The following is a 25,922-nucleotide window of genomic DNA, read 5'->3' as shown; positions in this document are numbered from 1 at the left end:
AATAACTCTAATGATTAGTCTATATTTAGTTATTCACCAGGGGACACTAATGAGACAAGCAATAGAGATACATATTCCCCAATTAATTTCATTTTCACTTTGGAGAAGTACAGACACACTTTTAGCAATACAGTACCAATGTATAATAGATGTAGCTACATCAAGATATTAATGCTTTATTGTCTTCCTAAAAGGTGACTACCAATCAAATGTAATATTTAAATGTATCTATATTTTATTGATTTCAGGGGAAGGGAGGGGGAGAGAGAGAGAGAGAAACATCAATGATGAGACTCATTGAATGGCTGCCTCCTGCATGTCATCTGCTGGGGACTGGGTCCACAACCTGGGCATGTGCCCTGACCGGGAATCAAACTGAAATCTCCTGGATCATAGGTCAATGCTCAACCACTGAACCACACCAGCTGGACTCAAATGTAGTCTTTAATACATACACGAGAATATATGTACCATTTATAACTTAATAAAATACATACCCATTAACCCATTTCTAAGCTTTAGGAATTTAAAATTTATCAAACTTGCATGTGTATGTGCTCCTCTCATGGATTACCTTAGCCTTCTTCTTATCGAAGAAGTAACCACTATTCTAATATCTTTATACATGCCTATACAATATACAGTTGATTCTTGAATGGGTCTTGAACACAGGTTTGAATTGTGTGGGTCCACTTATACACATTTTTTTAAAATCTGTGGTTGGGAGTCCACAGATTTGGAGAGAATTCTATGCACTGATCTACACATAAAGTCTCCTATTTTATGTAGGGGACTTCAGCATCCTTGGATTTCAGTATCCACGGTGGTGATGGGGGTGTCCTAAAACCAATCCCCCATGGATACCGAGGAATAAAAGTTATACATGGATAACTTTTGGGGGTCAAAAGCTATACATGGATTTTCAACTATACAAGGAGGGTAAGTCCCCCTAACCCCCACACTGTTCAAGGGTCAACTGTATTGTTTCCTTTTCCTTGTTTCTGAGCTCTATAAAATAGTATCATACTATTTGTAGTCTTCCAGGCATGCTCTCTACACTTATGTTTCTATGATTCCTACATGTATATGAAGCTGTAGTTCTTTTTTACTGCTGTATATTTCACTCCTGAATATACTACAATATATCTATCCTATGATCAATAGACATTTGAGTTGTTTTTAGCTCTCTGCTATTAAAATAATTCTCTAGGAACACTCTTTTATGTGTCTCCTGATGCACATATGTGAATTTTCTAGGGTAAACACTTGGGAATGGAATTGCTGGGTCAGAGTATGTGAATATTCAATACACACCCTCAACTTTGATGTATAAGATAGTGATTCTTAACTCTGGCTGTTGAAGGAATCACCAGGGAACCTTAAAATATAGTCAAGGCCCTAATCAGTTCTACTGATTATTTTTCTCTATATTTGGGGATGGGGGGATGAGAGGAGGTAAGACCCTAATTTTTTATATTTTTAAAACTTCCTCTGGTGAGTCTGTAACAGCCAAGGTTGAAAAACACTGGTATAGGATTACAGATTAGTGTTATGAAAGCTGTCATTAATTAATGTCTAAAAGGTTGTTTTGTTTCTAATTCAAGAAAAGGATGACTTTTAAATAATTTAGCATTTCCCAACCTCAACTCCTATAACAAAAATAGTATTTCTTTATGATAGAAAAGCAAAAAGATAAAGTAAATTACCCCTAGTCTGTCCATCCAGAGATAAACACTGCAATGAATTTTTTTTTCCAGAAGATTTCCAGGGTATATTTTATTGATTTTAGAGAGAGAGGGAGAGAAGGAGAGAAACACTGATCGGCTGCCTCCTGCACGCCCCTACTGGGTGGGGATCAAGCCCACAACCCGCACATATGCCCTGACCAGGAATCAAACTGGCAACCTTTTGGTGCACGGATGATGCCCAACCAACTGAGCCACACCAGCCAGGGCCAGGGCATATATATTTTTTTTTCAAGGAGAAATTAGAATTTTATTTTTTCAGGGCATATTTTAATGTAACTGAAATATAATATAATAAATTACATATTCTGATTGTAGGGAATTTGTCTCTTTTTTTCTAATTATAAAATTATCATTCTATGCAGATACAAAGTTTAAAAGACCATAAAATAAACTGTTAATTGTTGTCCTCTCTGGGAAGTAGAACTGATTTTTTTTTAATAGGCATGTATTGCTTTTTTAATTTTAGAAAACAAAACAAGAAAATGGTTTAGAAAGTTTTAGAAAAAATATGATAAAGAAAATAAAAATCCCTAATTTTAACATGCTAAAGATATATTTATATGCACTTCTCTTTCACCTCACTGAGATCTACTACAGGCATTAAGTAACGTTAATGCATGAATATTTAAACATCTAACAGATGATGATAAAAGTTGGTGATTGATAATGGCACTATTGCAACCAGGAGGTCTGCTAGTCTTTCCTTTTCACTCTCAAACAAGGCTAATGATTTGCATCATTCAACATGAATTTTATAGTGAGACATTAAGCCCCTTTGGTATATTACTGATAGGCTGGACCCAAAGATGAGCTCACTTAGTATCAAGATCCATGTGATAGTGAGATTCCAGTATATATTTTAGGCTAGAACTGCCATGTATATTTTCTCCCTGATATCATTTATCAATTGTGCAGAAACTACAAAAAAGTACATATATATGTTTACTAATGATGTTAACTTGTGTTACTACAACATATGTATCAAAGTTTCCAAGTGTACACATGGCATGAGAAAATAATTTTGAAGCACTGGGGACATACCTTAAGATATTCACTGTATTCATCCTCAAATTTCTTGCCCCAGATACTGTTACCTCCTCTTCCAGTACCTATATTACAAGACAAATAAAAGAAGTATCTAATTAGAGAAAGGGTTTATTTTCTTAAACTTAAAGGCTAGTTCAAAGTATAACTCTTTAAGTACAAATAAAATTTGATATGTCCCTTTTTTTTTTAAGCTGATATCTTTTATTGGTGAGAAGAAGTGTTTTTATTTTTTATTATTATTTTTTAAAATTTATTTTTATTGTTGAAAGTATTACAGATGTTCTCTTTTTTCCCCAATGACCCCTTCCAACCAGCACCCACCCCTTGCCCTAGGCCTTCACCACACTATTGTCTATGATATGTCCTTTCTTACTTCCCCAAAATTTCACTTTATAAACCAGAAAAATAAAATATCTCTACAAAAAAACAAAAACGCTCAATACTATTCATACTTTAGAGCTAGGTACTAGTAGCTTCAGCTTAAAAATTGCTTGCTGCCCTGGCCAGTGTGGCCAAGTGGTTAGTGTCAGCCAGCAAACTGAAGGGTTGTGGGTTCAATTCCCGGTCAAGGCCATGTACAATCCCTAGCCCTGGTCTGGGCACCTGTGGGAGGCAACCAATCCATGTGTCTAATAAAAAAATAAAAATAACTCGCTGTTGCAAGGTAGCCCAATTATAAGAACTCTGCATGCTTTTATTTTTCTATTGTTTGTCTACCCCCACTTCTTCACACTATATACCCAATTCTCTAGATATTAATGGAATAACTTACCTGTGGGGTCTCCTGTTTGAACCATGAAACCTTTGATATTTCTATGAAATATACAGCCATTGTAGTAATTACTGGCACAGAGAGCCAAGAAATTCTGAAGAGAGTAAAAGTAATGATTAAGAAATCATGTAGCAGAAACACATTTAAGATAAAGAACTAATTGTACTTACTGAAAACACTGTAACAACCTATTTAAATGCCTATGTCTTTTAAGCATTACTTTGGATGATGTCGCTTCCCTACCTAAAGCACTTTAATGACTTCCTTCAGTTTTTGGACTAAAATACAAACTCCTAAGCAGAGCCTAATATGCCCTGCATGACCTGGCCTACCTCTACATCTCATCATAATGACCCCTTCCTGTTATTTACTATGTTTACCCCATTAGCCTTCTGAAAATTCATCCCAAAGAGGCAGGCTTCCCCCGCCTTGAGGACTTCATACCTGCTATCTTTCTATCTGGAATGTTCTTTTTATATATCTTCCTTTTTTTTTTTAATATATCTTTATTGATTTCAGAGGGAGAGGGAGGGAGAGGGAGAGAGAGAGGGAAACATCAGTGATGAGAGTCATTGATCGGCTGCCTCCTTCACACCCTACACTGGGGATCGAGCCTGCAACTCAGGCATGTGCCCTGACCAGGAATTGAACAGCGATCTCCTGGATGACAGGTTGATGCTCAACCACTGAGCCATGCCCGGTCAGGCTCTTTTTATATATCTTTTCATGGAGATGCCTTCATTACTTTTCACACTCAGTTTTAAGTATCACTTTCTTGACTAGGCCCACCCTCACCTTCTTTTAAATAATTCCTTCCCCATTATTCTCTGTCTCAACATTTTATATCTTTCAAGGCATTATCACTCTCTAGAAATACTTTTTTTCTAGAATAAATTCCCCCCGCCGCCCCCGCCTATATTCCCACCTAGAATATTGGCTCCATGAGGGCAAGGAATGTGTCCTGTTCATCACTGTATTTGCAGATACTGTCAAGATAGCCTTTTATAGATAACTGTTGAATGAATAAATTATGTATAGCTGACTCTTCTTCCTTCTGTCCTTGTCATTTAAACAAGTGAAATAATGTAAGGAACAGTTTTCTTATCTGATATCTCATGATTACTTATGTTTCCTAAGGAAAATGAGCCAAAAGGAAAAGATACCAGCCACTCTACCTACCCTTCGATATCAAGAAAGGTTAAGTGGAAATCAGGCCAGAAATGATGGTGGCTGGTTTTTCCTGACAATGGTTTTATACGAAAGTGGTTTGGTTTTTTATGTTGTTGACTTTTTAGATCAGTCAATTTCAAAATGATTATCCTGTTGCATTAACTCATTTTTTATTTGTACATAACGGTACTCACTTCACATGTTTTGGGTGTCCTCTCACAGAAGATTTCTATTTTAATATCACCTACATCCGTATGCAGTGTCACCGACTAAAAAGGAGAGAGAATGTGAGAACAAATGAGATTTCTTCAGGTGACTATATGCACTGTATGATTTCCCTAAGTAGATATTAAAGATGATATCTAAATAGCATAGAAGTACTGTTTCAGAGATGACCTGTCCATATAGCAGCTCTAAGAGATAAGTTGTATTCCTTCAAAATTTACTTCAGCAGTAGGAAAAGCCTCCAGGAGATAAATATAAAGGTTAGGGTAAAATAGTATCTATGCTAAAAATTGGGGAGCAAATACTGTGCTGGAAATAATTATTTTAAGCTTGAATTTTTCATCAATAAAAATAAAAACAATTGTAATATTAGAATTACTGATTTAAATGGCATTCACTATCATTACTATTTATTGAAAAATAGTAAGAGAATGACTTTCAAAATATAGTTTCTACCATTTCTCTTATGTAATTTAATGGTAAGGGGCCAGGTTAAAAAAATTCCTGCCCGGCCAGGAGATCACAGTTCAATTCCTCGTCAGGGCACATGCCCAGGTTGCAGGCTCGTTCCCCTCCAGGTCCCCAGTCAAGGGCGTGCAGGAGGCAGCTGATCAATGACGACTCTCTCATCTCTCTCTCCCCCTCTCCCTTCCTCTCTCTGAAATCAATAAAGATATATTTAAAACAAAACAAAAAAACAATTCCTTTCTCGACTAAAGACAGGACATAAAAAGCATCAGTGTTTCTAGATTCTAAATGTGCAGAGGTAACCGTAGTACTTTTTCCCCCCTAGTATTCTTTATTTTTGCTTTTTGTTTGTTTTGGTAGCTTGAATACTCCTTTTGAATACATCTCATTCCAGAAAGAATGAAAATTATTATTCTGGAGCTTCCTTTTTCATTTCTCTTCTTATTACAATAGTATCTAGCAGTCAGAGTATGGCCAGGTTGAAGATAGAAAGCAGGGGGTGTGTGTGAGTTGGGGGAGGGGGACATGGGGCATTATTCTTATTGCTGTTCTTCTACTTCAAGCTCTAGTTGCCCACCTTAGATACAGAGCAAAAAGTTCCAATTAAAATTATAACACCAGGGCTATACCCTTCTGCTCCTCCTACTCCCTCTTTTCATCTCTACCTTGTAATCAATTTTTTTTCTATAAAAGGCAAATTCTGTGTGTTTTAAGTGAAAACATACATAACTTAAAAGTAATTTTGCTTATTTCTGGTTTTGCTTAGAATCATTTTTCACTGTAGACTTCTACAGTTTATCATTTCCCTGTCTTGCCATTGATATTTCCACGCAGTTTTATTTCCCTTGACTGAATTTCTAAAAATTACTTCTAATGAAAGGCACTCATAAGAATTCTATAAAACTTACCATTTTCCTTCTTGATGGTTACTGTTAGTTTATTTCTCACAGTCTTATTGAAAGAAGTCCGAGAATGAATCTCCATTCCCAAAAGGAAAAAAATAAGTTCGTTTTTCTCTCTTACTTCACACATGCTTATGTTTACTGAATATTTAAAAGAAAAAGTCTCGAAGAGCATCTCCCTACCCCCCCCCCCCCAAATAATAAAAATGCGGTTATGGAAGCGAGGAAGAGATCCCCCCGCCTTAAGCCCCTCAGCCTCCTACCCGCCCGGCTCGCTCTCCCGCACGAGCCCCGTGCGGTCCTGCCCCAAGCGGGGGCCCCGCCGCCCGCGCAGCCCCGCAGCCCCCCGCGCCCGGAGCGCGCCACCCCCACGCCTGCGCCGCCACCTACCGCCCCGCCTGCTCCAGTCCCGTCTCACCGACCCGACAGCCCTGTCCAAAATGCCTTCATCCCAGTACCTTCTCGATGTCCTTCCCCCTAGCAGCCATCACTAATATGCCATAGGCTTTATCAAGTTGTTTTATCTGTTTCCACAGCCTCCTCTCCACCCAGAATGCTCACTCGGAGCAGCCCAGGAGCTGCAGCCCACAGCGCTCCGCGAGCGCAGAACCTGAATAAGCCCCTGGCCGAGCGCGCACGCCGGCCCCCACTTACCCGGACGCTTCGGTCAGCGCAGCGCCGGTCAAGTCAGACAAGTGCGGGCGCCCGCCACCGCTCTGTAGATTCCAACTTAGTTTCTTCAGGCCACCGGAAGCCGAGCGCGCAACCCATTAGCGAGAACGCCCTCGCAGGCTCGCCTTCTCCGCCCCCCTCCCTATCGCACAGCAAAACGACTAGAACTAGGAAGACAACGTCACTTAGATCCCACCCGGAACACTTCAGACAGTGAAAAGGAGCTCTTTCACTAATTCCACTAGGTCAGGAATCCCAGCCCGGAACTACTCTGGACAGCCTCTAGAGGTGCCTGGGACTCAGAGGTAAAATGCGAGGGACCACTTCCGGCCGGCTCCTTCTCCGCAGCGGATTCCCACCGCGCGGCGAGTGCGGGGCCGGAAGTGACGCCCAGGGAGTGTTCCTGGGATCGGTGAGTCTTGAGAGATTTAAATCACCGCGGACGAAGCTGCAGACTTCGTGGTCTGTGCAGGCTGCGGCTGTTTTGCGAGTGCTGCAGCAAAAGGAGGCCGAAGAGGCGATAGAGGCGGAAAGCTGGCTTGCCTCCTGAGAGCCTAAGACTCTAGTGGGGCCGTGCCACCTGGGCTCTTCATTATCCTGGCAAAGGCCTGAAAGTAGGTGAGGTAACTTAAGAAGGCGCAGTTTGCAGGCTGTAAAGTGGGATCTACTAATGTTACTTAATAACACACTGGGTGCTGACTCTAGATCAGGTATTGTCCCCAGCTTTACGTTTCCGTCTTGCGACGAACTATGAGCTGAGCACCTCCTTTCTTCAGAAGTGGAAACCGCAGAGGTTGAGTAATTTGTTACACAGCTGTGGCCCTTTAGAGTCTTTGCTCTTATCCAACATTACCACGCTGCCTCCCACTGTTGTTAATTCTGGCACCAAGGTACGCAGCTTTGCCGTTTCCTAACGTGTGAAATGAGGGCTGTTCCGTTATTTCCAAAGCCTCCTTCAAATGTAACAGTAGGTAACTCAAGTATAGGTGGTGGCCCACCTGAGCTTCACTTTCGTGCCGCGCAGATTTAGAAGAGCCTGGAGAGTGGAGTTCTGTCAGGACGTGGAATCTGGAGAGTGGAGATGATATAAGGACGTTTGAAGATCTTCCAGGACCCCAGGCTCCAGTGGTTAACTCAGGCGCCACATCACTTCAAATCATATATTGAATAAAAACTCACATATTAAGTATTTTAGCTGTAGAAATGTTTTAAAATTTCTTTTGAAATCACCGGGTTATGAGTATTTTAATTAAATTTACAATCGGCTATGCTTTCTTGCTAATTATTGTGCATACTATTAAATGCTTTTCTTCAAAAATTTAGGAATGGAGTTGACAATGTTATCTTTTGTATTGGATATAGCTGTTTGAACGATTTTCAACCAGTGTGCAGCAAGAATTTTTAAAGCATGCAAAACCTGACTTTAGTCAGGGGCACTGACCTCTTGGCCCGTAGATTGTCAAATAAAAAAATGACAACAGCCAATACAACAATAGCTGTCTTGTGTGAAGGAATCAAAATTATACCTGTATTTTTTGTCATATCGGCAAAAAATATATTTTTTGGTGTGCCTCAGAATTTAAATAATTAGTGTATGTGTGCCATGAGATGAAAAAGGTTGAAAATCGCTGCTCTAGAAGGCTTACAGACTCTGGGCACTCTCCCACCTCTTGATCCTAGCCTTCCTGTAGCAGGTGTTGGTTCAGGGGCAGCAGCTCTGCCTTTTTCTGTCTTGACCCTGCCCAAGTGACGCATCTGTACACTTAACTTTTTATATCTATTATTTTTTTTTTAATAAAGTACTTTTTAATGCCAATATATTCTGCTGTGATGGGGGTAGGGGACTGTATCAGTCTGTACAGTAAGCATTTAGTGCTTGCTGGCCTATGTTGGTGATACTGAGATATATAAAAGTTCCAGTTTTCCAGTAGCATTAGCATACTGGGGAGACAAACAGGAATATAATCTGAGAATACTAGGGCAGAATGGAGCAGGGCAGGGAGGAGGGAGACACTGAAAAGGAAGATTTGTCAAGACAGGCTTTATTTTAGGAATTTGAAGGGGACTTGGAAGGATCATATTTAGAGAAATGGAGAAGGCAGGAGGGTGGCTGAAGCAGGGATGGCAAGAACAAGAGCAAGGGTGTGGTAGGCTCTGGGGAGGAGGGGGTGAACATCTGTATGTATTATGTGCCCGGCTTGAGCCAGGTGACTTACACTTATCAATCCATTTGCTCTTCCAGATGGCCTGTGAGTGTTTTGGTTTTATAGATGAAACAAGCTCAGGAAGGTTAAATAACTTACCTAAGATACCATGTGCTGGTGAGTGGCGGAGGCAGTGTATTACTGCAGCTCTTTTGCTCATGATTTGCAAAGGTCCTGGCCTAAAGTGTACATGTGCACCATTTTTTGTGTTTTAACTTCAGATACTCAGTTTTACCTGATTTCTGTATGTTGTCATCTCACGTACGCCTGGTCCCCACAAGAGTCCGGCTTGTTCATTCCCTGATCCGCAATCCTTCCTGTTACTTCATGGATTTGAAGGCTCTCCTTTCTTCCTTGAATGACTTTGCATCCCTCTCATTTGCTGAGAGTTGGGACAATGTTGGCTTACTGGTGGAACCAAGCCCACCACACACTGTAAACACACTTTTCCTGACCAATGATTTGACTGAAGAAGTGATGGAGGAGGCACTGCAAAAGAAGGCTGATTTCATTCTCTCCTACCATCCGCCTATTTTCCGACCCATGAAGCGCATAACTTGGAAAACCTGGAAGGAGCGCCTGGTGATCCGGGCTCTGGAGAACAGAATTGCTATATACTCTCCTCACACAGCCTATGATGCTGCACCTCAGGGAGTCAACAACTGGTTGGCTAAAGGGCTTGGTGAGAAGCCTCTTGTTTCATATTTTCCCAATAAATAACTTTGAAATTTTAGAATGTCTTTTCAATAGAGTTTTAACTGCTTTAGGGATGGGACCATTATTCTGTGTTTACATAATATATTCAAAAACAATGTTGTTAAAGTCTGGCAATTGCATTTAAAAATAAAAGTTTTATTTATTAATGAGTGAGGAGAGCATAGGAAATCATTATTGCTAGACCAAGCTTTGTGAGTCCTCGCTCATGTAACATAGTACCTACCACCCAGGCACTCCAGGAATGCTTGTTAAATTGAATTGAAAGCTCAGGCCTCTTCTCTGATATACTTAGAGTTTTAATGAGGGAATTCAGCATATGTGTTTTAGCTTTATTTTTCGTCTTTTTAGTTTACTTGCTCATTTTGGGCTGAAGCTTTTATGAGGATATAGTCTGGATTGATGTGGTCAAGTAGGTATGAGCATTTGTACCCTGAATCATGGTTTACATAAGTAAATTTAATAAGCAGTCACAATTTTACATATCTAAAATTCATGCATCAGTCTTTCTCCAAATTTTCATGATATTTAAGAGTCTTCTGGAAAATAATTCGGAAAATAAATTTGATTTTGTATGTCTGATTAAATCCCTCATTTTGGGGTACTGTTTTGGTTGTATCTGTAAGGGATATGTATATGTGTGTATAGTATATAAGCATCTGAGAATGAAAATTTACCAAAACTCCATTTTCCTACAATTTTTTTCTAGGAGTTTGCACTTCCAGGCCCATACATCCTTCCAAAGCACCCAACTACCCAACAGAGGGAATGCACAGAGTAGAATTTAATGTTAACCACACCCAAGACCTGGACAAAGTCATTTCCACAGTGAAGGAAATTTCAGATGTTTCCGTCACTTCTTTTTCTGCTAGGTACAGTATATTTTTATCTTTTTTTGGTGTGTATTTATTTGTAACGATCTTCCTTAAAAATTCTATAATTCTGGTATTTAGGTTTGAAACATTGTTTTCATAAAACAGCATGCTTCTCATGCTTTTCAAAACAGTAAAAATGTTAAGTAACACTTATTTCCTGTGTGGGAGAGATTATACTATACTATTTACATACAGTATTTCTCATCCTCTTGGTAATGGTGAAAGGTAGTTGTTTTTACTTACAGTACAGGCATACCTCGGAGCTATTATGTGGGTTTGGTTTCAGACAAGCATAATAAAGCAAGTATGGTAATAAAGTAAGTTGTAATCTTTTTGCTGGTGGAGGGTCTTGCTGTCGATTTATAAAAAATGAAACACCTCTGAAGCTCAATAAAACGAGGTATGTCTGTATATAGATAAACTCTGGTGATATACTGATAACAAAGTTTTACTTTTATCAGTTCCCAGCAAATCAGTGATTCCCAAGCCCTTTAAAAGAAAAATAAATTGCCCGGCCATAGTGGCTCAGTGTTTGAGCCTCAACATAAACCAGGAGGTTACAGTTCGATTCCTACTCACAGCATATGCCTGGGTTTCAGCCTCTATCCCCTTTGGGGAGCCTGCAAGAGGCAGCTGATTGATGATTCTCTCTCATCATTGGTGTTTCTCTCTCCCTTCCTCTCTCTTCCTCTCTTTGAAATCAAAAACATGTTTAAAAGGGGGGGAAAAGAAAAGAAAAATACATTAAGGTGCCTCTTAAAAAGTCAGTCATTTATTTATTTAGGACAGATACCAAAATGTTGCCTCATAGATTTTCTTTTAGGTTCATTTATCCTATAAAGACAAATTATACAAAGCTGGGATTTAATAATTGTTTAAAAAACAAAGATAAATATAATGACTTTTTAATAAAATAGAAACCTATATTAGGCTACACCAAAAAGTGACTACTTTGATGAGTGGTTTAAGTGTAGATAACTTATAGTAAAATCATTGCAAATGTTCTCTAACAGTATTGGAGAATTTCAAGAATCTCAAGAAAAATTATCTCTAGGAGTTTGCATAGATTCTAGTCATGAATGTCTTTTACCATACTGAAATACTGTGTAAACACTGAAATTCAAAGAAAATTATACGAGTAAAGCATGAAAAAGGCAAACAATATAAAAGCCTTCCTTGTCCCTTCTACCCAATCCCAGTATCTTCAACTTAAGTCATCTTTTTCCTTGTTTTCAGAGAAGTGGGTATCTTTCCAAACACATATGGAGACATGAAGAAATGTATTGTTTTGTTTTATTTATTGTTCTTTTAATTAAATGGTCTGCTGTATTTGCCATTTTACTAACAAGATGTCTTAGAGATCTTCCCATGTAGGTGTATATAAAATCTCTTTCTTTTTAACTGCTGAGTAATCTTTCTTATTATGGATGTACTATAGATTCTTTAAGCATTCCTCTTCCTAACTGGTGGAATTTTTTTTTCAATGGATGTACATTTAGTTTGGTCCTAGTTTTACCACATTAAAGAGAATATTTTACCATTTTGTTTGACCGTTAAAATTTGACCATTAGTCAGGACCCAGGCATTGTTTTTGCTTTTTCTTTTAAAAGCTCCACAGATTATTCCAATATTGACAACTACACTTCCAGGTTATATTTTAAGGTGCCTTTTAGTTCTAGAATTCTATATTTATAGAGTTTATGGTTAAATACACAACTTTCTTGATGCCAATCTTTGGAGTATCTCTAGGGCATTGCTTCTCAAAGGGTGATTCAAGGACCCCCTGCCTCATTGTTAATGGAGTATTTATGAAAAATGCAGATTTTTGGCTTCATCCTAGATCCATGTGTAATTAGAATGGGGTTTGCCTGAGAATCTGTTCAGGAAATCTTGTATACAATGTTGTTTGAAAATTAACTTCTTGCCCGGCCGGGCGTGGCTCAGCAGTTGACTGTCGACCCTGGATCCAGGCGATCCGGATTCGATGCCCCGTCAGGGCACATGCCCGGGTTGCGGGCTCAATCAATGACTCTCTCATCATTGATGTTTCTGTCTCTCTATCCCCCTCTCCTTTCCTCTCTCTGAAATCAATAAAGATATATTGAAAAAAAAAAAAGAGAAAAAAAAGAAAATTAACTTCTCTGGGGCTTTAAAAAGAATTCAGTTTGCCCCAGCCCATTCACAGATATTGTTTCACATCTGAAAAGGGTCCAGCAGCTGTCATTTTAGGAAGCGACTCATGACCGGATTAAGAGCAGTTAGAACTGTGATTTCAAGGTGAGGTCCTTGGACTAGCATCAGCAACACCAGGAACTTGTTAGAAAAGTAAATTCTTAGACCCCACTTAGACCTAATGAATCAGAAACTAGGGGTAGGTCCCAGTAATCTGAGATTTAAATAGTCTACAAGGTGCATTTAGAATGCATTTTGATGCATTCTAAAGTTTGAGAAACACTGTTCTAGAAAATAATTTGATTTGGGATTAAATCCTAAATTCCATATAAATCTAATCTATTATAGGAGGTTGTAAACTACAGATTATTTAAAATACATTTTGTTTCTATTTATCCTAAACCAGTGAGTGACTTTTTTTCTAGGACTGATGATGAAGAACAAACACGGATCAGTCTGAATTGTAGTCAGCAGGCTTTGATGCAGGTGGTGGCTTTTCTTTCCCAGAACAGACAGCTTTATCAGAAGACTGAAATTCTGTCACTGGAGAAGGTAATAAAAATATCTTATATTGCCGAGCATTTTTGTTCGGCACAATGATGTTGAGGGAGGGCATAATATTCCCTGGAAAGTATAGTCAGAAAGGAAGACATTCCAGGAATAGAAAATTGTTGGTACTTGTCTTAGTCCATTTGGGCTGCTTTAACACATTTGGGCTGCTATAACAAAATACCACAGGCTGGGTAGCTTATACACACATTTATTTCTCCCTGTTCTGGAGGCTGGGAAGTCCAGGATCATGGCACTGGTGCATTTGGAGTGGTGTCTGGTGAGAGCCCACTTCTGGTTCATAGATATGCTTTCTCTCTGTGTCCTCACGTAGTGGAAGGGACTAGGGATCTCTCTGGAGTCTCTTAAAATGCACTAATTCCATTTGTGTGGGTTCCACCCTCATAACTTAAGCACCTCTCAATGGCTCCACCAATACATTTGGGGTTAGGTTTTCAACATGCATTTGGGGGGCGGGGGCAGAAACATTCAGATCATAGCCGTACTGTTTAGTTACAGGGTCACAGGTTTGGTCTTTTATTTTATACCCTCTGCCTGGACCATTTTATTCATGCCTTTAACTTGACCGCCATTTGTATGATGATTCCTACATCTTTACCTTTTGGCTCAGAATGCTTTCTTAAGTTGAACAATGAAAAGGAAAAAACACACACCCATATTTCCAACTAGTTTCTAGACATTTTCCATTTATGGATCCCACAAGTATTTCAAATACAATAAATATATACAAATATTATTCCCATGCCACCCCTTTAAGTACTACAATTCTTGTTTCTGTTTCGTTGGTGTCACCATCATCTACCTTATTTTCCAAGTTTCCACAACTCTCCCTGCTTCTGTAAATCCAAGCCCTGCTGATTCTGTCCCCAAATCTATAAAATGTTTCTCCTCTCTATTTACTTTGCCATCACTGTGGTTGAAACTCTCATCTTCCCTCATAACAAAATACCACAGGCTGGATACTTATATACACATTTATTCCTCCCTGTTCTGGAGGCTGGGAAGTCTAAGATCACGGCACTGGCACATTTGGAGTGTCTGGTGAGAGCCTGCTCCTAAGTGGGCACCTACAGAAGACAGTCCAGGCATAGTGTGCAAAGCCTTTCATGACTGGCCATGGCCGTCTCCAGTTTCTTGTCAGTCCCTATCCCCTGCTCTGCACACCAGCGACACTGTCCACTTTTGGATCCGCCCTCAGTGTGCTCTCTCATACCTTGACACCTTTGTGCATGCTGTTTAGAATGCCTTTCCACCTCTCACCCCATCCCTCTCCTTCCACAATGAACTTGATATCACTTCTGTTTTAACTCCTTTCTGGTCTGTCCTTTGAGACTCAAGTCCTTGTAAAACCTTTGATTCTACTTTCTCTAAGACCCATCTCATTTATTTTGTCATTCCTTTGTGCTCTCATTAAAAAGTAGTACCTACCTTGTATTTAAACACTTTTATTGTGATTGTTTATTTAAACATCTGCCTTTCCAAGAGACTGAGAGCTCCTCTAAGTCAGAGAATATTTTTGTCAGATTTGTATCCCCTAGATATAAACTTTAGCCTTGAGCTGGCTGTAGTGAGCCCACAGTATGCATGTTATATTGATCTCAGCGTTTGCTAATAGGTTTTCTAGGACTAATGATGGACAGTTTTTCTAACTTCTGTTTCTCTTCAGCCTCTGCTTCTGCACACTGGAATGGGACGGTTGTGCACCCTGGATGACTCTGTCTCCTTGGCAACCATGATTGAGCGAATCAAAAGGCACCTGAAGCTATCTCATGTTCGCCTTGCTCTTGGGGTAGGGAGGACCTTAGGTAAATATGTCTCTTTTATTTGTCCAGTATACATACTGTTAACATTGGGCAAAAGTTGAAACTCTTGATTGTATTAAGTGAAAGAAAACCTGCTAGCAGTCATGGGAGATGACTGACTGGTTTACCCTATCGATCAGGGTGGTCTAGGTTGTGCTATAGTAAACATCTCATTGGCTTCAATAAGATTTATTTCTCCAGTCTGTTCATCTTAAATTGGCAGGGGAAGTCTGTCCATTGTAGGCTGGTTGCTGTTGCAGAGGGAAGGTTTTGGAGAGTCTTAAACCATCAGTTAAACGTTCTAGCCTAGAAATGAACTTCTGTTTAACTCATAGTCCAGGGTTAGTCACGTTGCCCAATCTAACCCAAGTGCCATCCTGCCACGTGCCAGGAAGAGGGCTGGAAATTATGACTTCTCCAATGTGACTGTTGGCATTTTACAATATGGTGATATTTTATAGTGAGGGGCCACTAAGTGAAGGGATCCACTGTTGTTTCTGAGTCTTATAGCCACTGTCTTTTCTTTTGGCTTTTCCCAGTACTTTTGGGAACAAAAGGAACGAACCGAACATTTGTTGGATCCCTGTAGTTTGCCTAGCACTGTACTGAGTGTGTCAAGCATGTGAGTTCCCACTGCAAAGGAGCCCAGAGGTTGAGTGTAGATTCTGAATGTCTTGGGTTCAAATTTATCTGTCCTATTTGCTGCATGACTTTAACAAGTTATTTAACCCCTTGTGTCTTGGTAGCCACATCTGTAAAAACTGTAGTAATAATAAAACCTAACTCATAGATGTATAATTGATTACATGTGACAGGGCACAGTGACTGGGACACATTAAGTGCCATAAATGCTATTAGCTCTGTGGCAGGTATTAGTGTTCCCATTGCATCAGTAAAACACTGAGGTTCAGAGAGATACTTATCTTATCCAGAAGTCCACAGTTGGATCAAATAACTCATGGGAGTTAATTTCCAAAGAAAATAGGTCGCAGAAGTGGGATTTGACTTCGGTTCCAACTCCAAAGCCCCTCTTTTGAAATAAGCAGTTACGTGACCACTAATGAAGCTTCCATTCTAGAAACCTAAGTTATCAATACTTGTTGGATTTTGGCTTGAAAGTTTCTGTTATTTCACTATTCAGAGGATGCTCTTTTGAAGTAAATATGGTATTTAAAAATTTGTTAAATCCATTTGTAGCATTCCACCTAGCCCTTTTAGTTCCTCTGCTTCCACACCTGAGAACAGAGATAGTGCTGCCTACCTCTCCCTGTTGCCTGGGGACCCAGGCGAGGCTCCTTTACCTAGTAGCGTTGCAGTATAGCCTAGAGCTGTACTATTAGCATTATTTAGTGGTGCCTCATATGGCCTTGTGCAGCCATGTATGCGTAAAGGAATAGTAACCCTGCAATACCAAAGAATAATCTGTTTGCCTCTATGAAGACGTGTTTTGTTATTTTTTAAAATTCAGTAAGCAAAATTGATACACTGGTGATGAGACAGACCAGGAGTGAAATCTGCATTCCATTTAGGGTTCTTGGTACAAACTGTAATAGTAAAATGAAGGGGAATTATAAAGTATTAGTATCTTGTTTCTTTTATCTTGCAGAGTCCCAAGTCAAAGTTGTGGCTCTGTGCGCGGGTTCTGGGAGCAGTGTTCTGCAGGGGGCAGAGGCCGACCTTTACCTCACAGGTAGGCCAGCCTTTGGATTTCTTTTCTACCCTTTTGTTTTTGTGTATATCCTTTCCTAACCTTGGTTTATTTTTTAGAAGTTAAAAAATAGCAAATTTTAGGGCAGTATCTGACATATACATGGAACTAATAAATGTTTTTTAAACCCAAACTAATTAGGGACCACACGAAAATTGGGAACATACCATATTCTTTGTGGAGGGAAAAAAACCATTTAATAGTTTATTATTAGATTATTTTAAAATACTGATGTTTAGCATTTATTTAACCTATCTTCTTCCTAAACATGCTTTCTCTCCGATTCCATGTCACTTTCTACATGTTGCCTTAGCTAAAAGATGGTTCCTCTTACTCAGCCCTAAATTCAACCATCAGTTCTTGTCAGTTCTAGCTCCAAAATCTTTCTAGGACCTTTTCCTTTCTATCTATCTAGACATCATCTCCTACCCAAAGAACATCACCAAGCCTCTAATCTTTTATTATTTTTTTAATCCTCACCCAAGGATATGTTTTTATTGATTTTAGTGAGAGAGGAGGGGGTGGGGACAGACAGAGAAACAGAGAGAGAAACATTGATCGGTTGCCTCCCGTAAGCGCCCCAACCGGAGATTGGATTTGTATGTCCCCTGACTGGGAATGCAACCCACCACCTTTTGGTGTACAGGACAACTGAACCACCTGGCCAGGGCAAGCCTCTAATCTTAATTATCCATGCACTCCCCCAAATTTTACTCAAAAATACAAATTTAATGGTGTATAATATCCTGGCTAAAAAACCTTCAGTAATTTCCATTGTCCTGGTGAAGCCTGAACAATGTTTCATTCTCTTTATTTTCTTTCTTTCTTTTAAAAAAAAAAGATGTTGAGGGAGAGGGAGAGGGAAAGAGAAATAGAAACATGGATCGGCTGCCTCCTGCATGCCCCCTACTGGGAATCAAGCCCACAGTCTAGGCATGTGCCCTGACTGGGAATTGAACCTGCAACCTTCTGGTGCTTGGGACGATGCTCAGCCAACTGAGCCACACGGGCTGGGCTCATTCTCTCTCACGTAGCCTTTACTTACGCTGTTTTCTCTCACTGGAGTGCCTTTTTCTTGCCCCTTTCTTTGTACTTCTAGAGATAAGCTCAAAAGATACCTCCTCTGAGCAGCTTTTTCTGCCACTCTCCGGCTCCTTCCTTGATGGTCATGCCTCCTGTCCGGTCCCTGTCGCTTTGTCCTTAACTTCCTCTTTGCATTTCTATTGGATAGTAATTGTTTGGCTCCCAGGCTTTATGCTGTTCTTTCAGATAATAACTGATAGGTAACATTGCTCATCGCTCCTCCAAAGGATTTGGAGGCACCTTGTACATTTGCTGCTACCAGCTGCATTTCCACCTTTAATCCTTAGTGTTAGGAGTTAAAGGTTACTTTTCCCACTTCTAGGATCAAGACTTTAGAGTTTTAACTCTCTGGCCATTCCCTTGGCTACTTCTGTGCCTCTTCATTACTTTGCCTCCTCCTGCCTCCCACACTCATGCCTTTTTATCTAGCACAGCCTCTTACGAAGACTGATACACCTGAAACATTGTCACATCCGGAAGTATAGAGGTGCAGCATCCCAGCAAGCCTGATGTAATTGCTCTGAACCAATTGAAAATATACATAACCATCGTCTGCTTTCTTTTCTATCCTTCTGAAGATGTAAGATTTTTATAAGCCCTCAATCTTGTAGCAGATTGAGATAAACTTTTAATGTGTAGGCAATTTGACAGCATTTGTAACATTTTGCTTTGAAGGAAATTCAGACCTATAGAACAGTTGCAAGAAGAGTACAATGAACTTCTGTATGCCCTTCACCTAGATTGCTAATGGGTATATTTTGCCACTTTTGTACATTCTTTCTCTCTCAGTGTACATATTACATATGTATGTATATTTTTGTGTGTGTATAAATATGTTTATATATTTGTTTCCACAAAAGACATTTTGTAATCTGTTGTAGACATGATGACCTTTTACCCCTAAGTATATCAGCATATATCTCCTAAGAGCAAGAACATTCTCTTATATTACCATGGAATACTGTTCAAATTCTGGAACTAAATACTGTTAAAATACTTATTTAATATAGTCTGTATTCAAAAAAAAATTTTTTTTAAAATATATCTTTATTGATTTCAGAGAGAGGAAGGGAGAGAGAGAAAGAAACACCAATGATGAGAGAGTCATTGGCTGCAGCCCGCAACCTGGGCATGTGCCCCGACCGGGAATCGAACCCCCCAATCTACTGGATCCTAGGTTGATGCTCAACCGCTGAGCCACGCCTGGCTGGGCTGTATTCAGATTTTGCTAGCTGATCAAAATGTGTAGTATTTTTCTGGTTGATACCCAATCCAGGGTCACATTCTGCATCTGGAATGGTTCCTCAGCATTGTCTTTAGAGCATTGATGTTTTGAAGAATGTAGGCCATTTGCTTTGGTATATATTTCTTAATTTGGGATGTCTGATTGTTTCCTCATAAATAATTACTATTTTAAAACTGAGTGTGTTTTTTAATTCTAAAGCAATATGTGCATCAGATAAATTCACAGTTCACACAGTTCCAAAATGTTGAAATGTCCTTCCTATCTGTTTACTTGGGGAAAAAGAACATATCTTCTTACCTGGCCGACTTTAGATGTCTATGATCTGTGAAGCGTCACTTTGGATCTAACTTCAGGGATGAGAAGCATCTGTCAGAAGACCAAATATAGGCCTCTGCTGCCATTCATCACCCTTCCTTTGAGCTTGGCATGAAATTAGGTTGTTAAGGGAAATATATCCCACGAAGACCAGCAGATGGGGAGCTTGCTCCTAGCAAATACTGTATAAATGCTCTCATTTGCTTTTTCTCTCCCACAGCTGCCATCCTGTGCCAGGCTTTTCTTTCCTTTGCTTTTGGCTACTATTGTAGGGCCTTCATGGATTTCCCCATTTCTGTGCCTTCTCCAGCCAGTGCATTTATAACCTGGGCAGCCAGACTTGGCCGTTCTTAAAGCATGGGTTCTCTTTTTTTTTTTTTTTAATGTTTTTATTGATTTTAGAGAGGAAAGAAGGATATAGACAAACATCGATTGGCCTCCCACTGGGGATCAAGCCTGCAACCCAGGCGTGTGCCCTGACTGGGAATCAAACCAGTGACCTCTTGGTTCACAGGGCGATACTCAACCACGGAGCCACACTGGCCAGGCAAGCATGGCCTCTAACTGGGCTACCTTAGCGTCTTTTTCTCCTCTTACTTTACCTTCACTATTATAGATTAAGATGTTTTAATAGGTGCTTGAATAAAAAAATATTTCTTATAATGAAATCACACTTAGGGGGTGGAAATGTGGGCAATAGAAAATTTGGGGGGGAACCCTTTTTTTCCTTATTTTTATGCCTTTATATTTCTACATATATTTCAAAATTATGCTTTTTGTGAACAAGCCAAATTGTGCAGAGAATCTTTCTGCTCTTAAATTAGAAGTTGTCAAGTTCACAAATGGTGCTCTTAGAAATTCAGAACATTTGAGTTTTCCCGAAATCTTTTCACAAAAGATGAGACACTCTCCCCACAGCAACAGAATTTCTAGGAATTTTGCTTAAGTCAAAGGAAAAGACCATTTTTTAGTTTAGAAATAACATGAAGATCGTTTCACCCTTATGAATGAGACTAGGGTTGCTGCTGAAATTTTTGGTGCTCACAAAGCACAAAGCAGTCTTCTGGAAAGTATACCTAGGGTTTTCCTGAAGCATTTGTTATTTAATCCTTACATAAGAGATTTTCTGAAAGCCCCATTTTACTTAGCAGGTCTTTAATTTTATTGTGGAAACAATTTGAGTGGATGTTCTTGCAGGTCTGGTTCTCACAGTATTAGATGCTGTTTGGATATGCGAGTTTGGCTACTTGTCTTGGGTCTGCCGAGGAGAAAGAATTTAGAATTCTCAGTAGGATGGTCTCTGTCTCTTTAAACTGGAGGGCATGTAAGAAACCTGTACGTAACTTTCTAGATTTATATGTGAAGTTCTGCTGTATTACGTTTGCTTCATACAGCATGCAAACTTCGTTTTTCTGTTGTTATGGTTCAGTATTGCAGACTCTGTGTCTAATCTTTTAAGTATTTGCTCTCTCCTTTTCTGACAGGTGAGATGTCCCATCATGATATTTTAGACGCTGCTTCCCAAGGAATAAATGTCATCCTCTGTGAACATAGCAACACTGAACGAGGCTTTCTTTCCGATCTTCGAGATATGCTGAATGCTCACTTGGAGAATAAGATTAATATTATCCTGTCAGAAACAGACAGGGACCCTCTTCAGGTGGTATAACGCACACGGGAATAGAATGACAGTCTGCTTTGCAAGTCATTTCGCTCCTAACTCAAATGCACATGATAAGTGGAGTTTGTATCCTTCAGGAAGAATGTTTGGAATGTACATTGTCATTTCTGGTTTGTTAATCTGCTTTACCAAATGTTCTGTAGTTTTTAGGGTAAAAAATGTAACTATTATTAAAGACCAAATATTCAGCCCTGGCCAGGTAGCTCAGTTGGTTAGAGCGTTGTCCTGATATGCCAAGGTTGAGGGTTTGCTCTCTGGTCAGGGCACATACAAGAAGCAACCAATGAATGCATAAATAAGTGGAACAACAAATCGATATTTCTCTCTCTGCACCCCAAAACCAATTAAAAAACACACAAATATTCATTATAAAGAACAAATTTAACATCCTTGGTAAGTAGTTCAGGTAATCCTCTCCTTAGCTTAATGGATGGAATGTGTCATTCTAGATCTCTCTGCCCATGGTTAATTTTTAAATATACTTTAAAAACTTGGGATTTGAACACTTATTTCTAGGTAGTATTCTCTAGGAGGTGATAGCTCTATGTATTCCTGTTTCTAGATTACTAATGTCCCCCCTAAATTTCAGACTCTGGATGAAATTTATCAGCATGAGTTTTGTTTTCTTAAATATACATGGTAATTATATAACTTGTTTTATTATATTATTTTTTAGGTAATGTACCTATAATTTTATTAGTAATATGTAAAGATGATTAGCTTTCAGATAATACTAGTGATTATACAATATTAATTTTGTGCCAGGCACTCTACTAGGTGCTTTATAAACACTTTCAATCCCTTATAAACAAGCATACAAGTATTGTTCCCATTTTAACAGACTAGCACACTGAAACAGTCATCTCACCTCCTAGAATGTAGGAAAACACTTTCTGAACAGTGCTGCTGGCTCCACATTTCAATTAGCTGAGGGGAAAAGTGTAGATTTCTATAAGTTTTCTATTTTCCTTTTTTTGGCAGTACCTATTGTTCATTTACTGTGGGTAGATTTCACATTACAAACCTCTTACCTATGGGAAGAGATTCAAGGTTTTAGAATGTCTTTGGTGTATATTTCCTGGGCAGAGGGGCAGAATTCCCCTGCTGCCCATCAAATGACATGCACTTGCAGCTGCAAGGAACAGTGCAGGGCTATTCCTCTACTCCCAAATTAAATACTTATAAAACAGAGTTAAAATATGTATATATAAACACACACACATACACATAACATATACAAGATAATCCCCTGGTACCCATATATATATGCCCTCCAATCTCTTTACTACCCTTCCCTTCCCCCCCCCCCCCCCATTTCTCTCATCTGGAATCCTATATAAGCTTCTATTCAAATAACTTCCATTTCAAGGGCCAGGCAAAGTCCCATCTTGCCACTAAAGGACAGTCTTCCTTGACTACTCTACAGTAATGTAGGTTTGGACCCTTTTTTACCGTAAGCATTTGGCTTTAATCTTTTTGCTGCCTAATACTGTTAATTAGCTTTTCACAAGTTTGTGACATATCTCCCAATTAGATTGTAAGCTCCTTAAAGTCAGATTCCTATATTCTGTTTTTCTTATATTCCTCATGTACCTACATAGTAGGTGCTCTACATGTCCTGGTTTTTAAAAGTAACATGGTCAATCTAAATATGACCCAACATGTATATTTAGTGTTTACAGATTTTTCTAGAACTAATCTACATTCTCTGTGTAAACATGCAGTTTCTGCTAGCCCAATAAATCAGCTGTCTCAGTCATAGGACTGCAATTGTTCATCCTGTGGGAACTGAGCTTCAATGTCATAAACAAAATTTGGATCATCCTTCTAATTTGTCTCAAAAAATTCATCCATGATGTTCTTCCTTTTGGCAAGTTTCCTGTCATCAAGTTTGTTCAGGTCTTCCTCAGGATCAATGGTGGTTTCCTGTCGAATTTGTTCCACTGTTTCTGCCAAGCACTGCCCCCACAAGTAACCTCATAAAAAATGGAATAACTTCTGTAGCTGTCTCAGGGACACTTGTTCCAGGTAACTCTTGTGTCATGGATTATTCTTTAATTGTTCAGCAGTTCTGTTGTAATCTGAAAACTTTAGAAAAGTTTCAGACAGGCATGGCTTTTCCCCTTCATTTCATCTTCATAGATGAAGATAACAGCTGGAAACTGGAACCTAATTCCACATTTCTTGGCAGTGCACATCCTTCTTACACTTCTGATGAAAACGTGTTAGTAGCATAAAGACTTCCTGGAAATGGAGGCAAAGGCTGACAGCTGGGCGAGCTGACTCCCAAGCCAGGGTGTTGGGCTAGGGGCCCACCTAAAAGTTTTCTTAGTAATTTTTTTTAAAAGTTAAGCAAAAATCTATTAACCATAATCCAGACTCACTGATTTTGTGTATGAATGAAATATTCATATATTAAAATGACAATGATGATACTAAAAATGTCGAATTTCTGGAATGTCACAAGAATTGATTGAACACTGCCTCAGGAATTCAGTCTTATGCCAAGGTAGTGGAGTGTAAATGTCTGTTTTACATCCTCTGTGCCCTTTCTTGGCCTATTTACTATTTTATTAAGAGCAGCCAGAAAAGTCTTTCAAGGTTTCTGGTCTCTTCAGTCTCACGAGAAGTAAGCAACAGCAAAAATTGAAGCCTTAGCAGCCAAACTCTGATTGAGCTTAAGAAGCATTGATGCTGAAACAAGTTAATGAAGAGCATGTAATTCTACTGAAGTCTTCATCAGATCTGTAAGATGCATTCATAAAATTTTTAAGGAACTTCAAGATGATTTTAGTGAAAAAAACCAATACTATAAATGAGCGATTCCATCCATATTGACTTTTTATTAGTAGTAAAGACTATTGACATACTCCTTGCAAATAGTATAGGCACAAAAATTATAAAAATAAACTAGTAGATATTTAAGGGCAAATGTAAAGTTTTCACATTAGGTCATAAAAGATTTTGTATATTTTTTTATACTGTGTTGTTATAAACTAGATATGTTAAGCAAAAAAAAAAAGGAAAACCAGTAAGTATCATATGCTACCATTTCTGTTTTTAAAAGGAAAAAATACAGCCCATGTGCATACACTACCTCTGCAAGATTACTTAAACTACCAATGGTTGCCTAAGGGACTGGATCAAGGAATAGAAAAGGAACTGCTTTTCATTGATTAGCCTTTGGTATAATTTAAAAAATTTTTTAGACTCAATCATGTACAAATTCTTAAATATTTTAATTAGTAATTGTCTTTAAACCCTTAATTCATGGACTTAATATAAAATTGATTAATTATATACCACAAAAAAATGATTAAAAAATTCTGAGCATTTGGGGAAATATTTTCGTGAAAGAAATGAGTAAAAAAATGCTGATGTGGTACATACTTTATTACAGTGACATATTAATGAAATTCATTTCCAATTATGAAACCTTTCATGGAGTATGTGAAAACTGTAAGCTGACTACAGTGGCCAAAGTTAGCCTTTTTTCTTAGGAAAGAGAAAAGGCCCATGTAAATATTTAGGAGGCTTGAAATTGTCACTGTAAGAAAATAAATGAAATGTCTCACAGTGCGTTAGCCAGCCATTAATATGCTACTCACCTGCATGTTATTCAAGACAAAAAATAATGTCAATATAGAAGAATAATTAAGTTTTTATTTTCCGTTGTCTTGAAAATAATGACTAATATGTAGTTCAGAAGTGTATTTCTCTAGCCTGGCTTCTCACTTGTATGTGAAAGTGATGGCACAAATGTTAACTTCTGAATACCACGTTTCATTATTTTTCGTGTGCTTTCTAGGCTGGGTATACACCCTATATACTTGTTACACTTTTCCCACTATCCCAACTGAATAGTGTCATGCCCTCGCCACCCCTCCCCCCTTTTGTAGCTTATATCCAAAAGGAAAAAGCTGGATCACCTAGTTGTCCCCAATTTAACACCTTTTGTTAAGCAATTTCAGAAACAGTAAGCCTTCTTTGTTTCACTTACCAGTTCTGACACACAGAACAACAAATAAAGCAGACTTATGTGATGCCATTGTCTTTGTACACTCTGGAACAAGCACATTTGCAAACAATCAGCTCCTGGAGTGTTAAAAGGCCCTCAAAAAATCAGGAGTAATATCACCTCTAGTATAAAAGAATTAAAAAACATCTAGTTCCACACAGTCCCTGAGCACACTGTTCATTCCAGCAAGAATCTCCAGAGAGGTAATGAATGGAAGGCACATTTTCTCCAACCTGAGAACCACTGAACAGCACAGTACTAGAGATGGTAATTAATTAGCCAGGCTAATCGAGGTTAATTCATGACATTCCCCCTCCCAATTTTAAATCTTGTACAATGGAAAAAGAGTCTGATGTTGGAAATAAACACACCACTTTAGACTGGAGGAGTGGCAGCTGGAGTACAACCACCTTTCCACAGGATACTCAGGATCAAGGACAGCTTCAAGACTCCTCTTCTTCCTTTTCCAGGAACTCGGTCAATGTTCCAGTGTCGATAGGAATGAATAAATATTCCACTCCATCAGTTCC

General features: G+C 39.0%; 3 protein-coding genes and 1 pseudogene across 13 annotated transcripts in view; 1 reads left to right on the top strand and 3 right to left on the bottom strand.

The window, feature by feature from the left end:
- The window catches only part of PPIL3 (peptidylprolyl isomerase like 3), a 12,241-nt gene extending 4,899 nt beyond the window's left edge, over positions 1-7,342 (bottom strand). Inside the window, exons 1-5 of one of the 3 annotated variants that reach the window (XM_081141767.1) lie at positions 6,987-7,342; positions 6,339-6,408; positions 4,932-5,006; positions 3,568-3,661; positions 2,790-2,857 (exon numbers count right to left, since the gene is read on the bottom strand). In XM_081141767.1, coding sequence (XP_080997893.1) covers positions 2,790-2,857; positions 3,568-3,661; positions 4,932-5,006; positions 6,339-6,341 — 240 coding nt within the window. In that variant the 5' untranslated portion in view covers positions 6,342-6,408; positions 6,987-7,342. Of the gene's footprint in view, positions 1-2,789; positions 2,858-3,567; positions 3,662-4,931; positions 5,007-6,338; positions 6,409-6,750; positions 6,775-6,986 lie in introns of those variants that run through there. The other 2 variants (XM_081141768.1, XM_081141769.1) reach the window with 2 other exon arrangements.
- On the top strand, positions 7,336-24,410 carry NIF3L1 (NGG1 interacting factor 3 like 1). Of its 6 annotated transcripts, XM_081141762.1 has the most exons (8): positions 7,372-7,622; positions 9,247-9,325; positions 9,430-9,890; positions 10,632-10,794; positions 13,395-13,521; positions 15,206-15,344; positions 16,948-17,031; positions 21,178-23,148. In XM_081141762.1, exons 3-8 carry the CDS (start codon positions 9,455-9,457, stop codon positions 21,360-21,362), a joined length of 1,134 nt encoding a protein of 377 aa, XP_080997888.1. In that variant the 5' UTR covers positions 7,372-7,622; positions 9,247-9,325; positions 9,430-9,454; the 3' UTR covers positions 21,363-23,148. The 6 variants fall into 6 exon arrangements, with proteins under 6 accessions (XP_080997890.1, XP_080997888.1, XP_080997887.1 ...); XM_081141764.1 differs by lacking the exon at positions 9,247-9,325 and having other exon boundaries at positions 7,336-7,416; positions 21,178-24,410; XM_081141761.1 differs by lacking the exon at positions 9,247-9,325 and having other exon boundaries at positions 21,178-24,410.
- On the bottom strand, positions 23,127-23,572 carry LOC308559249 (centrosomal protein of 19 kDa pseudogene; annotated as a pseudogene). Its single transcript has one exon. The product of its transcript is annotated as a centrosomal protein of 19 kDa pseudogene (transcript).
- ORC2 (origin recognition complex subunit 2) overlaps positions 24,198-25,922 on the bottom strand; it is a 31,910-nt gene continuing 30,185 nt past the window's right edge. For all 3 annotated transcript variants that reach the window (XM_081141753.1, XM_081141754.1, XM_081141755.1), the window contains exon 18: positions 24,198-25,922. In XM_081141753.1, coding sequence (XP_080997879.1) covers positions 25,836-25,922 — 87 coding nt within the window. In that variant the 3' untranslated portion in view covers positions 24,198-25,835.

This window comes from Miniopterus schreibersii, assembly GCF_964146895.1.
Source record: "Miniopterus schreibersii genome assembly, chromosome: 7".
Classification (NCBI taxonomy): Eukaryota; Metazoa; Chordata; class Mammalia; order Chiroptera; family Miniopteridae; genus Miniopterus; species Miniopterus schreibersii.
This window is presented reverse-complemented; position numbering and strand designations above follow the sequence as displayed.